The sequence below is a fragment of the Cannabis sativa genome, chromosome 1, assembly GCF_029168945.1.
Source record: "Cannabis sativa cultivar Pink pepper isolate KNU-18-1 chromosome 1, ASM2916894v1, whole genome shotgun sequence".
NCBI classification, from domain to species: domain Eukaryota; kingdom Viridiplantae; phylum Streptophyta; class Magnoliopsida; order Rosales; family Cannabaceae; genus Cannabis; species Cannabis sativa.
The window spans coordinates 45175752-45188509 of record NC_083601.1 but is presented as its reverse complement, the minus strand read 5'-3'; the positions used below and the strand labels follow the sequence as shown (position 1 = coordinate 45188509).

The following is a 12758-nucleotide window of genomic DNA, read 5'->3' as shown; positions in this document are numbered from 1 at the left end:
AAATTATAACCGTATAAAACCGACCGTACAATTTTTGGCAGTTTTGGACGGTTTTGGGCGGTTTTGGTATTTTTTGGTTTAACCATTTTTTTTATTTCAAAAACTAAAACTTACTGCCATGTCAAAAAAACCAACACCGAAATCGACTGCCAAATTTGGTGATGACTTGGAACCGAAAATTCGGTTACGGTCTAGTCGGTTACGGTTTATCGGTTTTTATGAATACCCCTACCTAGAAACGTGATACAAGTCCGAAAAAAAAGCTCAATGCCAAGAGCTGACTTGGAGATCTCACTCTAAGGAGCCAATTAAGTCTTGACTGAATTAACTACTCAGTTGTTTGAAGCCACCGCCTTTAAGATTCATATCTCGATCTATAAATATAGTCATCCTCTTCATTTGATACAAGACAAAAACACCAAATACAGACTAGTGAGCAAGTTCTTTAAGAGAGAGTTTTGATTGAGAGGTAGAGAGCGATATAGAGAAGAGAAAGGATTAGATCTTGGGTTTTGTTAAGGAGATGCTTCTGTAGATGAAGAAGCTTCTCAGGGAAGAGCGTTAGAAAGAAAAGAGAATCAAAACAGAGAATCGCTCGCAAATGTATTGTACATGTATTCTTGTTCAACTAATAAAGAAAATTTTGGTGGTATTCTAGAACTGGAGTAGAGTTCTAGATCAATCTATCAAACTTTATTGAGAATCATGGGGCTCCATCTCAAAACCAATTGGTGATGAGTGGAGTAGCCCATGTTCTTATATTTAGCTCAATATTTTTACATTCGATCCATGTGGGACAATATTGTCCAATATTCTATGGTGGCTATTTTCGTTCACCAATCTTGAATCACCTTATCATAAGTAGTGTCATTTGCTCACTTCTTTTGTTTGTTTGTTTTACAGTTGGGAGTTCCATTTGCTCGCTTATTCTTGTTCGCGGTTGGGAGTACCAAGCCTGCTAGGGATATGACTGTGATACCATGTTGAGAATCATGTGGTTCATTCTCAAAACCAATTGATGATGAGTGGAGTAGCTCATGTTCTTATATATGATTCAATATTTTTACATTTGATCCATGTGAAACAATATTGTCTAATAGACTTGAACTTGTATAATTCTTGGTACTAATTTTACGATTTTTTATATTGTTCATTTCTGGTTTTATTATCTTTGATATACTCAGTTGGAAATGTTGTGAATATTTTAACAAAATATATAAGTGTCTTAGTGTGTGTGAGTTGGAAAGAGTCCCACATGGGATATGAACCCTCATTGACAAGGGTTTAAAGAGTGCAACTTTGGCATTTGGGTTTGGGCCCCAAAGGGTACCCAGTTTTGTGCGAATGGGTGAGGACACACACACTTGACCCACCACACACGCGCGCGCCGTCCGTCCGATCTGAGCCGGGTTGGTTGGTGTGGTGTGACACAATATTATTTTTTACAGAAAAACGTTATTCTTCCCGTTATGTTTATTCAATCCATTCGCCTATATAATGCGATTGAACTGATGGGAAGAAAACATATCTATTTCGTATCAGAAAAACACAGTTTTCATAAAATTAAAATTCCATCTGCGATATCAAATTTTTTGGGTGTATTCGACGGTGCTCTATAGTGCAGTGGGGTTCCGATACAGTGCAACGACTGGGCTGTTTTATCCTGGGGACGACCGCACTTCCGATCACACACTCGGGCGATGCCGCGAACGTCTTAAAGAGAGCGACTTAGTCCGCGACTCAACCCAGAATTCTTCATTCGGTAATATCGTTCCTCTTTTATTTTGCTAGCAGTTTACTCAACATACTCTATTATTCTTAAATTGTGTTTGGTTGATTATATCATTGCTTATTATTTGTTAATTCATTTTAAATTAGTTTAATTCTCTACAATAGTTAAAATTTCCCAAAAAAAATATATATGCAAAACATTTGAGATTTGGGACCTAAATGTAAAAAGAAAAATGCGTTAGAAAAATTTGACTGGAAATAAAGATTATTCATAATCATTCTCACTACTTTTAAAACTCAAAAAATTGAAAGCTTACTAAAAAAAAGGTAAAAAATGGTAGTATAAAGTATAAACATCGGAAAGTAGGAAACATTATCACTAATTTGAAGGCTTTGTTTTTTGTTGGGCCATTTGATTTGATCGAACTCATCGAGTCTTAAACGCTTTTCAATTCTATAATCTCCTTCCTCTTGTGTTTTTTCTCTTTTTGGATTGGGTTGGGTTGATTAAACAAAGAAAGAGAAGTTAACTTGTAATACTGTTGTTAGATTATGTCGTTTCGTTAGTCGTTTTGTCAAGATTCTGATGACCTCTTTACCTTTGGATGATTGGCAAAAACAAATAAAGAATGAAGAAAAAAGACAGAAGGAGATAAAAAGAGACAAACTAAAGAAGGTACAATCTAGGTACTATGTCCTCGTTTCAAAACAAAAGCTTTTTCAGTCGATTCGACACTTTTAATAAAGCTTAGAATTTCCAACTCAGATGGACTGGACATGAACGAATATATAATATGTTTTTGACCCAAATAGTAACTAGTAAGTAACCCCACAATCAAAAATCATCTCCCCTATCTCATTGTAATTGTACAATTTGATTGTTAGCTTTTCTAGAAAAAATAATAATAATGTTTTTACAGTAGAATTGGTGTATGGGGTCTAATATTTTTTAATTTTATAAGTATTATTAAAAAAAATAAAAGGGTTTTTACATTACATATTTTGAATTTTTTTTTTTTTTTTATTGTGGGGATGAATTTTTTTTTAAAAATACTGTATTTTTTTTTTAAAACTACTGTGTACTGTGTTAAATTATTACGGTTGTTTTTTAGTTGTTTCACTGTTATTTTAATTGTTCTATTTTATTATTTTACGATTGTTTTATAGAAAAATAGTATTTTTGTAAAAAAATTCATGTAATAATAAAATTGTAAATTTTTACACAAAATTCAGTATTTTTGTAAAAATTTTAAAAATAAATATAACCGCTAAGATTCCATCTCGTGGTATTGCCCAATAATGTTTTGTTAAAGGTCGTAGAGTAACTGGGCCTGCTCAGGTCCTATAGTGTATAGGCCTATACTCATTGGGCTTGCCTAAATTCATGAATAAAAATGATTAGCAAAATGAGCACACATGAAGTGAGTGACTACAGATATCTTCAATCATTTTTCACTCACAAAAGTCAAAATTACTCAGTAACCAGAGGATGCTCTATATATTGAAGATTATTTTAGTAAATTCATATTGAAGAAATAAATTTTAATAGTGGAGGAAAAATATAAGTGTTACATTTGAGAAATAACATGTGCTATTAGATGAACAAGCAAGTACTACTACTCACCCATATTAAAATGCAAATAAATTTGGGATTATTTCAAAAAAAAAGAAAAATACAAAAAATAATTACAAAAATTATAAAAATACAATTGTACGAAATTTTAAATATTTTTATAGTTTTTAAGATTTTATTTACATAAAATACAGTTTTATATATATATTTTTATGTTGTACTTTTATTATTTGTATATTATTTTTTGATGTTGTTATGATGTTGTTTTTAAATTCTATACTTCTATTATTATTATTATAAAATTAAATTATTAAAGGATATATTAGCAATTTTGTTTTGTTTGTACTTTGTAGTTTTGAAAAAAAAGAATTTATTTGTATTTTAAAAATATATAAATACACTATATTTTAATTTTTTATTTTACATAAGATATATCTTTAATTATACTAATTTTTATATATTTTTCTTTTAATTTATATTCTTAAAAATTATACTTATCAAATAAAAATAAATTATTTTTAAATATTAAAACAAATAAATTTAAGTAAAAAATTATGTAAAATTTTATTAAAAAAATATAAAGTACAATTTTTTTTTGGGAAAATTTTATAAAATACAATTATACATGATTTAAAAAATTATAAAAATAAAATAAAATATATATTAAAGTTAACACATTAAGAATTTTTTTTAATATATTAAACAATTTATATAACAATAACGAAAAATCTCAAACTGTAAACTTAAAAATAAAATAAAAAAATAGTATATAAAATAATTCCACCATTTATTTTCAATGATTTACCACCTCAAAAAATCTAACAAAAAAAATGCAGGGACTGATGAGTGAAGACACAATAATGATATGAAACAACCCAACTCCCTAGTAACTGTAAGTCTGTAACTGCTCTTCTCTATTACACAATTTTTTTTTCTTTCTAAAATGTTACACAATATTAATTAAATTATTAATTATGTCGCTAATAATGACTTAATTATTGGTTTGGATATGTTTCGAGACATCACATCGAGCTATCGGTGTCATTTAATATTAGATTATTCCGTATATATTAGTTGAATAAACAGAGGATAACTCCCTCTCAAAAAAAAAAAAAGGAAAAACAGAGGATAGCTTTAAAAAAAATGTGAGTTATGATATCCTAACTTCCTATTTTTATAGGTATATAATATTGTCTCTATAAATTTTCAAAACATTTTTAACATCAGAGTTTCTGAAATGGTAGTTTATCATGACTATTGTAACTATAACCAACAGACATTAAAAAAATTAAGAAAAAAAATTGTGATAGAAATTCATAATTTAGTACCAAAAAATTAAATTTAACATGAAAAAGTGAGGTAATTTTTATATATGTACCTAATTATCGTATTACAAGAGAAATACAAAATATGTGCATCATTTTTTTTTTCTTTTTTTCAACCCAAGAATATTTCAAATGGGTAAGCTAAGTTAATTGACCTCCGGAATACTCTGAAGAACGGGTCTCCATGACCGTTGATTTTCCCACTGGCTCTGATGATGATCATGATCAACATTGTACTCCTTATAATAACGATGTTGAACACTTAAACCAACACCCTTACCCTTCATCAACTCCGACAACAGCACTTGCTCCACCGACATACCATCCTCGCCACCACGCAATCTACTCACCAGTTTTTCCAGCTCCTTCTTCGAAATCTTGATCTTCACTTCATGATGATTATGAATATTATTACCTGATGACGATGATGATGGTCCTGTTTGGTCATGATCACCCAAAAGCTTAAACCTCTCCATGTAATTACCGCTTTCGAGATCGTCATGGCTGCTCTCTTTCTCCAACGAGCCCCAATCTTCGCCGGCCCAAACCATCGTCGATTCACTTCTCAAACAGTTTCCCATTATTATTTAATTTCTTTAATTATAAAATAAAAAACAGAGAGAAAAGGTGAAGAAGCTTTAAACCCATAAGAGCAGGGTATTTATATAAATATAATAGGAGAGAGAAAGAAAATTGAGATTAGTTTCCAGGAAAGAGTCTACAGAGGGCAGATTTGGGTTAGCCAAACACGTATTGACACGTGGATATTGGAGATAAGGACAGCACACCGTTCCGTGTGGGACCCACCATTGAAGCTTTTAAGCCAGCTTTGCTTTGGTGCGCGGTGTTGCTGAGTCGGTGAAGTGGTTCGTGGGAGCTGATCACTTCGGCTCATATGGGTGGGCCTGGGCCCAGGGCCATGTTCTACGAATAAGAAGGTCAAACCCAAAATGAAAATTGTTAACGTCATTCTTTTCATTAAATAAATATTAATCCAGATTTATGATCTTTCAGGTTAGTGTCAGACAATAATTAAGTATAGGTTATTAAGTAATTCAGTGTGAACAGAAATTTGTAAATGGGATCTTTGACTTTTGTTTTGTTCTTTTTTTTCTATATATGATATATCTAGTAATAGTAGTACTAATCAATAGCAAGTAACCTCTTCACGTGCATGATTTGTTTATTTTGGACAAAATTCCTACTTTTGTTCATTACATTTATCTACCTACAATGAATATTCTATAGATTAATGTTGTCGTATTCTTAAAGACAATTATAATTTACTTGTGTTTTTTTCTTTCTTATAGACATGTTTCTCTCTAAAGTAAGAAATACTTAAGAACCAAATCTATCTTCTTTTTTCATATTGAATTTTTCTAGGGATGTCACTATTAATTATTTTAGGACACCAAAATTCTATTTGAGTACGTTGGTTGTTGCATTGCACATATATATGGGGGTCAAAACTCAAATACACGTGGCTTAATTATTCACAAAAGCTAATTAACCTCAACAGCAAAACCAACAAAAATCGAAATCTATTGTATATATGTCTAACCTTCTTCTAAGATAATCGATAACCCATTATATATATTTTTAGTTTCTTTCTAATACTAAGTCATTTAATTCAAATTACACCGAAATTAATTAATTAATTTAAACATTGATGATTATGTAACTTTCCCACACAAAAAAACAATAAAAAATAAATAATTAAACAAAAAAAAAGTTTCATATATACGTTAGAATAAGACATGTGGCGGCTGAGAAGTTTGATTTTCAAATAATAATTATGAATCATTCTAATCCTAAGGATATATATATTGTAGTTATCAACAAAGCCCACACATCTGAAATCATCAAACGATTTCATCTTATAGCAGCCCATTGAAAATGGTATTCATAATTGTTCTACCAATTATATATATTTTACAAATATGTAAAAAAAAAATTGAATATTTTAATTTAATACATAATATAAAAAAATTGGTATGACTAATTATATTGAACGCTTTGTTTAAGATGTCAAATTAATAACAATGCTCATCTTTATGTCAAATAAATATTAATATAATTGTATTTAACCATGGAATGACATATTTATTTATATTAATAATATTTATTCAACGTTATAATATTCTTTTTATTTATTTCACTAATATTTAATAATAATTATGTTTATTTTTTAATAAATTATACAATTTTATTAATAGCAAATTAGCAATTATCTAATATAATGAATTAATAGCATGCAATTGAACAAGACATCTTTTTTGTTGAAGACAAACACGATTAGAATTAAGCTTAAAAACAAAGTTAAATAATCAGCCGCATATAATTATTCTCATACCGTTTGATAAAAAAAAAAAAACCAAAAATAAGATGAAAAATATTGTAGCATAACAGTTAACTTTAAGAACACATATATTTAGTTTTATCTGCTGTTTAGAAATCACAACAGTTAAAACTGTTACAATATGTTCATTTAACCTCGTAATTCGAACACTCAACTATTGTGCAAGACCAAAACACTCAAAACTATGCCATAAAGACAAGACTAAAACACTCAAAATTATTTCACAGAGCCAAGACCAATCATAGTAGCAAAAATTGAGTCGCAATATATAGGAAGACACAACCCCGACCAAGTCACGCCTATGCCTAGGGAAAGTTGGCGAGCCTAGCCAATTATGTTTATTTTCAGATGAACTTTTATTTCATAAATTTTATATGCATGTTTTCTTTGTGAGACAGTCTCGTTTTTATGTTAATTGTGAGTTTAGTTTAAGAAATGGCCCTGCTAAACTTGTAAATTTCCATTACAATGAGCGATTTGCTCTGAGTTAATAAAGTTGGTGTTTTATTAATAAAAGATTAATACATTTACAAAACATTACTTTTTAAAACAAAATATTCATTCTTATAGCATCACCTGTTGTTAACAATGTCAAACATGACAATACAAATCTATGACATTTGAGGCTTTGGTCATGTTAGTGAGAGAGAAAGCCTCACTGAACTTGACAAGCAGAGATTGTTTCAAGGTGGATTGAGTGGCAAATTTTATTTTTGTGAATAGTGTGTTTATGGTAAAAGTTGCAGGGTTGAACTCCACTAGACAACACACTACCAATGAAAAATTAGCCTACATATACTCTGATCTCTGGGGTTCATCCAAAATCAAGACTCTATAGGAGGTGCAAACTATTTTATTAGCATCATAGATGACTTCTTTATGAAAGTAAGGGTGTTCCTTTTGAAAAATAAGGATGAGGTTTTCAAAACCTTTGTTACCTGAAAGAAGTTAATTGAGAATCAAACCGGGTTCAAAATTAGAAAGCTAAGAACTAATAATGGTTGAGAATGTTGCTTAAAGCAATTTGATGAATTCTATAAGGAACATGGGATAGCTAGACACTTAATAGTTAGGGATACACCTCAGCAAAATGGCCTTGCTAAAAGGATAAATAGAACTATCTCATTGATAGAGTTAGGTGTATGCTAAAGGGTACTGGTTTGGATAGGCCCTTTTGGGGTGAAGCTATTAAGATTGCATGTTACTTAGTAAACAGGTGCCTATCCATCCCTTTGAATTTTAAGACACAAGAAGAAGTTCGGATAGGTCATGTACCTAAGTTAGATCACTAAGGGTGTTTGGTTGCTCTGCCTATGCTCATTACATGCAAGACAAACTTTAACCTAGAGCTCTTAAATGTGTGTTCCTAGGCTGTCCAGATGGTGAGAAGGGTTACAAGTTGTGGTGTTTGGAACCAATGCATAATAAATGCATTATTCCTATGGATGCAGTCTTTAATGACGAAGAAATGACTATGAAGAAAGAAGTTGCGATTGCTGCACCAAAAACTAGAAGTAGTAGTGTTCAAATTGAGGTGGACTCAACCTCATCCAGATCAGCTGATGCTGATAAAGTTACTACTGAAGATAGCTCCAAAGATGACTCCCAAGCTAGCTTAAGAAATTACCAACTAGCTTGAGATAGGGAGAGAAGAATCACAAAAGCCCCTAATAAATATGATTATGCTAAGTTCACTGCTTGTACTCTTGCTGTAGCAGAAGACATAGACAGTGTTGAACCATCTAGTTACACATAAGCAAATACTAGGAAGGATAGTGTAGCTTGGTTGCAGGCTATTGAATAGGGGAAGCTATCACTGAAAAAGAACAAGACCTAGACAGTTGTTAACAAGCCAGAAAACTAGAAAGTAATCAAATTCAAGTGGTTATTCAAATAGAAAAAGGAATACCAAGAGGTGAGGATCCAAGGTATAAAGCAAGACTTATTGCTAAGGGATTTACTCAACAAGAAGACATTGATTACAATGACATATACATTCTCGCCAGTAGTTAAACAAACTACTATCAGAGTCATTATGTCCATGGCTGCAAAATTTTATTTTGAGGTAGATCAAATGGATGTTAGAACTGCCTTCCTACATGGAAACCTAGAAGAGAAAATCTACATAGGGATACCTAAAGGCTATGAAAGTGAAAAATCGGACCAAGTATGACTTCTAAATAAGTCTCTCTATGGATTAAAATAGGCTCCTAGACAATGGAACCTAATAAATATTTGATGAATTTATGATAAAATTCGGCTTCACCAAGAGCAATTATGATACATGTGTCTACTTTTATAATGATATCTATCTACTAGTGTATGTTGATGATATATTAATAGTTGGGAAAGAAAGAATTCAAATAGACAAGCTCAAGTCTCGACTCAAAGTTGAATTTGAGATGAAGGACTTAGGTCCAACCAAAAGGATCTTGGGTACTGAAATTAAGAGAAACATACCTCATACCATCTGTTTATCTCAAGGCAATTACCTTAAGAAGGTACTTGATAAACTTAACATGATTGTCTCAGAACTAGTTACCAAAGACAAATGCTGAGAGAAAGCTTATGGAAAGCATACCTTATGCAAATGGACTAGGGAGCCTCATGTATGTTATGATGTGCACCAGACCTGATCTAGCACATAGCATGAGTGTTGCTAGCATATTTATTTGTGATCTTCGAGAAGAACACTAGAAGCGATTGAAATGGATATATAAATATATCAAAGGCTCACTCAAAACTGGTTTAGTATTTGGCAAAGCCTGCAACAATATTGATAATGTAACTGGTTTTGTTGACTTTGACTATGTTAGAAATTTGAACGTTAAAAGATCACTTTCTTTGTGTTCACTGTTTTTGGGGGTTGTGTTAGTTGAAAATCCAATCTAAAAAAGGTTGTAGCTCTGTCATCTACTTAAGCAGAGTACATGGTTGCAACAAAGTAGTAAAAGAAGCCATCTGGTTCAAGGGGTTGACAACTGACATAGGAATTCACTCTGAAAATCTTATTGATGGAACGAATATTTTGCCCTTTTATTTCTGGCTCAGAGTTTGCACTTATTCAAGTATATAAACTAGGTGGACTTTGTGAGATTTATACACTTGTACAAGTTAGTCAGTTATGTTAGTTGGGAATAGTTATTTATTTTTCGAGTATATTAGTCGGCTTATGTTATCTTTATACTGGTCTGGATATAAAGACCATTTGGTTGTTCATTAAACAGGTTGAGATGAGAGTGTGAGAGAATTGTTGTAAAAGGTTGAGTTTGTTTAACTCAGGTCCCTTGAGAAAGTCATTTTGTAGGAGCAAGACTCCATTTCTGGTCCAGAACTCTGTCCATGTAATGTACCAACTCTGAGCTTCATTTTCAATCAATAAAGGCAAAGCCTCAAGGCAGTTCCACCTAAGGAGTAGACACAAGCTTTCTGGTTGTGATCAAACCTTGTAATTCCAGTGTTTGCATGCTCTGTTTTGCTATTCTATTCTGTGCATTATCATTTTGATATTCTTTTTGTTATTTTTTAATATCTCTGTGTTTGTAATATTTTTGGAGAGTCACTACTACAAAAAACACTATTTGCGTCGGTCAATGCGTCTCACCAAAATGGTTGACCGAGGCAAAAAATAGGCAGAGATTTTATGCTTCAGTGTATAACTGAAGCAAAAAACTACCAATTAGCGTCAGCTCATACCCCGACGCTAAAAGAAGAACCGAGGAAAAAAATGAGAATTTTATTTTATTATTTTTTTTGTTTCAACAAAAAAACTTTTATTTAATAAAGAAAAAAAAGTCAAATACCACATTGCTCCTATCAAGCTACGACAGTTGTCCAACTATTTTACTCAAATGCAATAGCTACTATTAAAAGCAGCTAACCTCTGATATGCTCTAATGAGCAACTTTGATATATAAAATATTGGAATTGCGCTCATACAATTTTTCATGTCTCGAAATATTCAAGTATATACTTATAAAGTGAGGACATGGAAAACTTTCTATGACCCTCTCTTCAAGGGTTAAAGATCATTTTTGCAGTACTATTATACTATATCATCTCTATTAGGATGCCCATTACTATGGCAATTGGCTGAACAGTGTCAATCTCTATGTTACTAATTCTTTAACTTTTGAAGTTACTTGCCATTGGAGCATCTTTCTTAAAAAATGATCAAATTTTATGTGAATGAAAGGAAAAATAAAAAAAATTTAATGAAAATGTAAATATTAAATAATAATAACAATACAAAAGTAAATATAAAATTTAAAAAATAAAATATTAAAAATTGCAATGGTAAATATAAAAAGTATATTGTAATTCAAATTTGGATTAATTTTTATTATGTGACATATTTGCATCATAATATTTCACACACTATTAAAGTAAATTTTTAACAAAATAAGTTAAAATATTTTATATTTGAATCACTTATTTACATTTTCATACTCTAAAATATGCTAGATTTAATAATTAATCACACAAACACTGGTATTAGATTTAGAGGCACGAGTAGTACGTAGTGATGCGCTGTAGAATTACTATTAGTCTATCTGATCTGTAATGTAATTAATAAAACATGGTCGTGCATAGTTTTCTAGTTTGAATAAATATTGATCACTTTGAATTTGAAGGTGCAAAATTAAAATAAACACTCCATGTTCTTCTTGTACGTAATTTTAAATTTAATGACAACATTAAAAAATAATACACCAATACTTTATATAAGTTCATTTCCCCGACAATCCATTCATTGAAATTTATCTACAAAGTGATATATTAATGCTGTAGGTGTACCAATTACCTTAAAAGCTAATTTAAACTTTAATTTTATTAATGGTTCAACCTCCATTTAGTCCTCTTTATATATATGATCATTAACTGTGTTTTTATATAAGGAAATTATTTATATATTTTTTTTTAATTTACAATTTGAGTTTTTTTTAATAGTTTTGTATGAGAGTTGTTATGTGAATTTTAATTAATTAGTTACTTTAAGAGTATCTATATAGAATTCTATAAAATTATAAAAATAAAAAACACTATTTTAAAATATAAAAATAAAAAATTATTTTAATATAAATGTAGCTCTGCTTGAGAGGGAGAATAATTTTGGCTTTGGCATGGTGGCTCGAGATTCAAACAACTTACAGATTGAAGAGTGTACTACTTTCTTGGATGGTCAAGTAGAATCAAGGGCAGTCAGTTTCTCTTGAAACCAGGGCCGGCCCTGAAAATATATGGGCCCAAGACGAATTAAATTTTGGAACCCTCAAAAATATATAAAAAAAAATATCAAAAGAAAATTGTTGTGGGATTTGAACCCATGACCTTGGATATTGTATCCTCCACCTCAACCAACTAAGCTATGAATATTTGTTGCTTATCATACACTTAAATTTAACTTAAATAAAAGCCTAATAATTTTTTTATTTTTTTATTTTGGGCCCTCGAAAAGTGTGGGCCCTAGGCACGGGCCTAGCCCGCCTATGCCTAGGGCCGGCCCTGCTTGAAACCAATTGTCTATTAGTTGCGCAAGTTTTGTAAGGCAATTTTTTTAATGATTTTTTTATTTGGATATATAATTGATGATTATAAGCGTTTGCTTAACATTTCTGTAATTTTTGTCAAATAGTTCAATGAATATGGTAGCTCATATTTACTAGAACCGTTATATTATATGATTGTCGTTTCAATATGTTCCAACTAATTTATTAATGAATTTTTCATTAAAAGAAATGCACTATATTAATATATAGTAATTAATAAA

The 12758-nt window shown here is 30.7% G+C and overlaps 1 protein-coding gene across 1 annotated transcript; it reads right to left on the bottom strand.

The window, feature by feature from the left end:
- Window positions 1–4644: 4644 nt before the first annotated feature.
- LOC115704679 (uncharacterized) lies at window positions 4645–5279 on the bottom strand. The gene has a single exon (XM_030631877.2). The coding sequence runs from the start codon at window positions 5208–5210 to the stop codon at window positions 4776–4778; it is 435 nt and encodes a 144-aa protein (XP_030487737.2). The 5' UTR covers window positions 5211–5279; the 3' UTR covers window positions 4645–4775.
- Between the last annotated feature and the right edge of the window lie 7479 nt (window positions 5280–12758).

Coding starts and splice junctions, on each gene's coding strand:
- LOC115704679 (XM_030631877.2), bottom strand. CDS start 5,210: ATGGGAAACTGTTTGAGAAGTGAATCGACGATGGTTTGGGCCGGCGAA.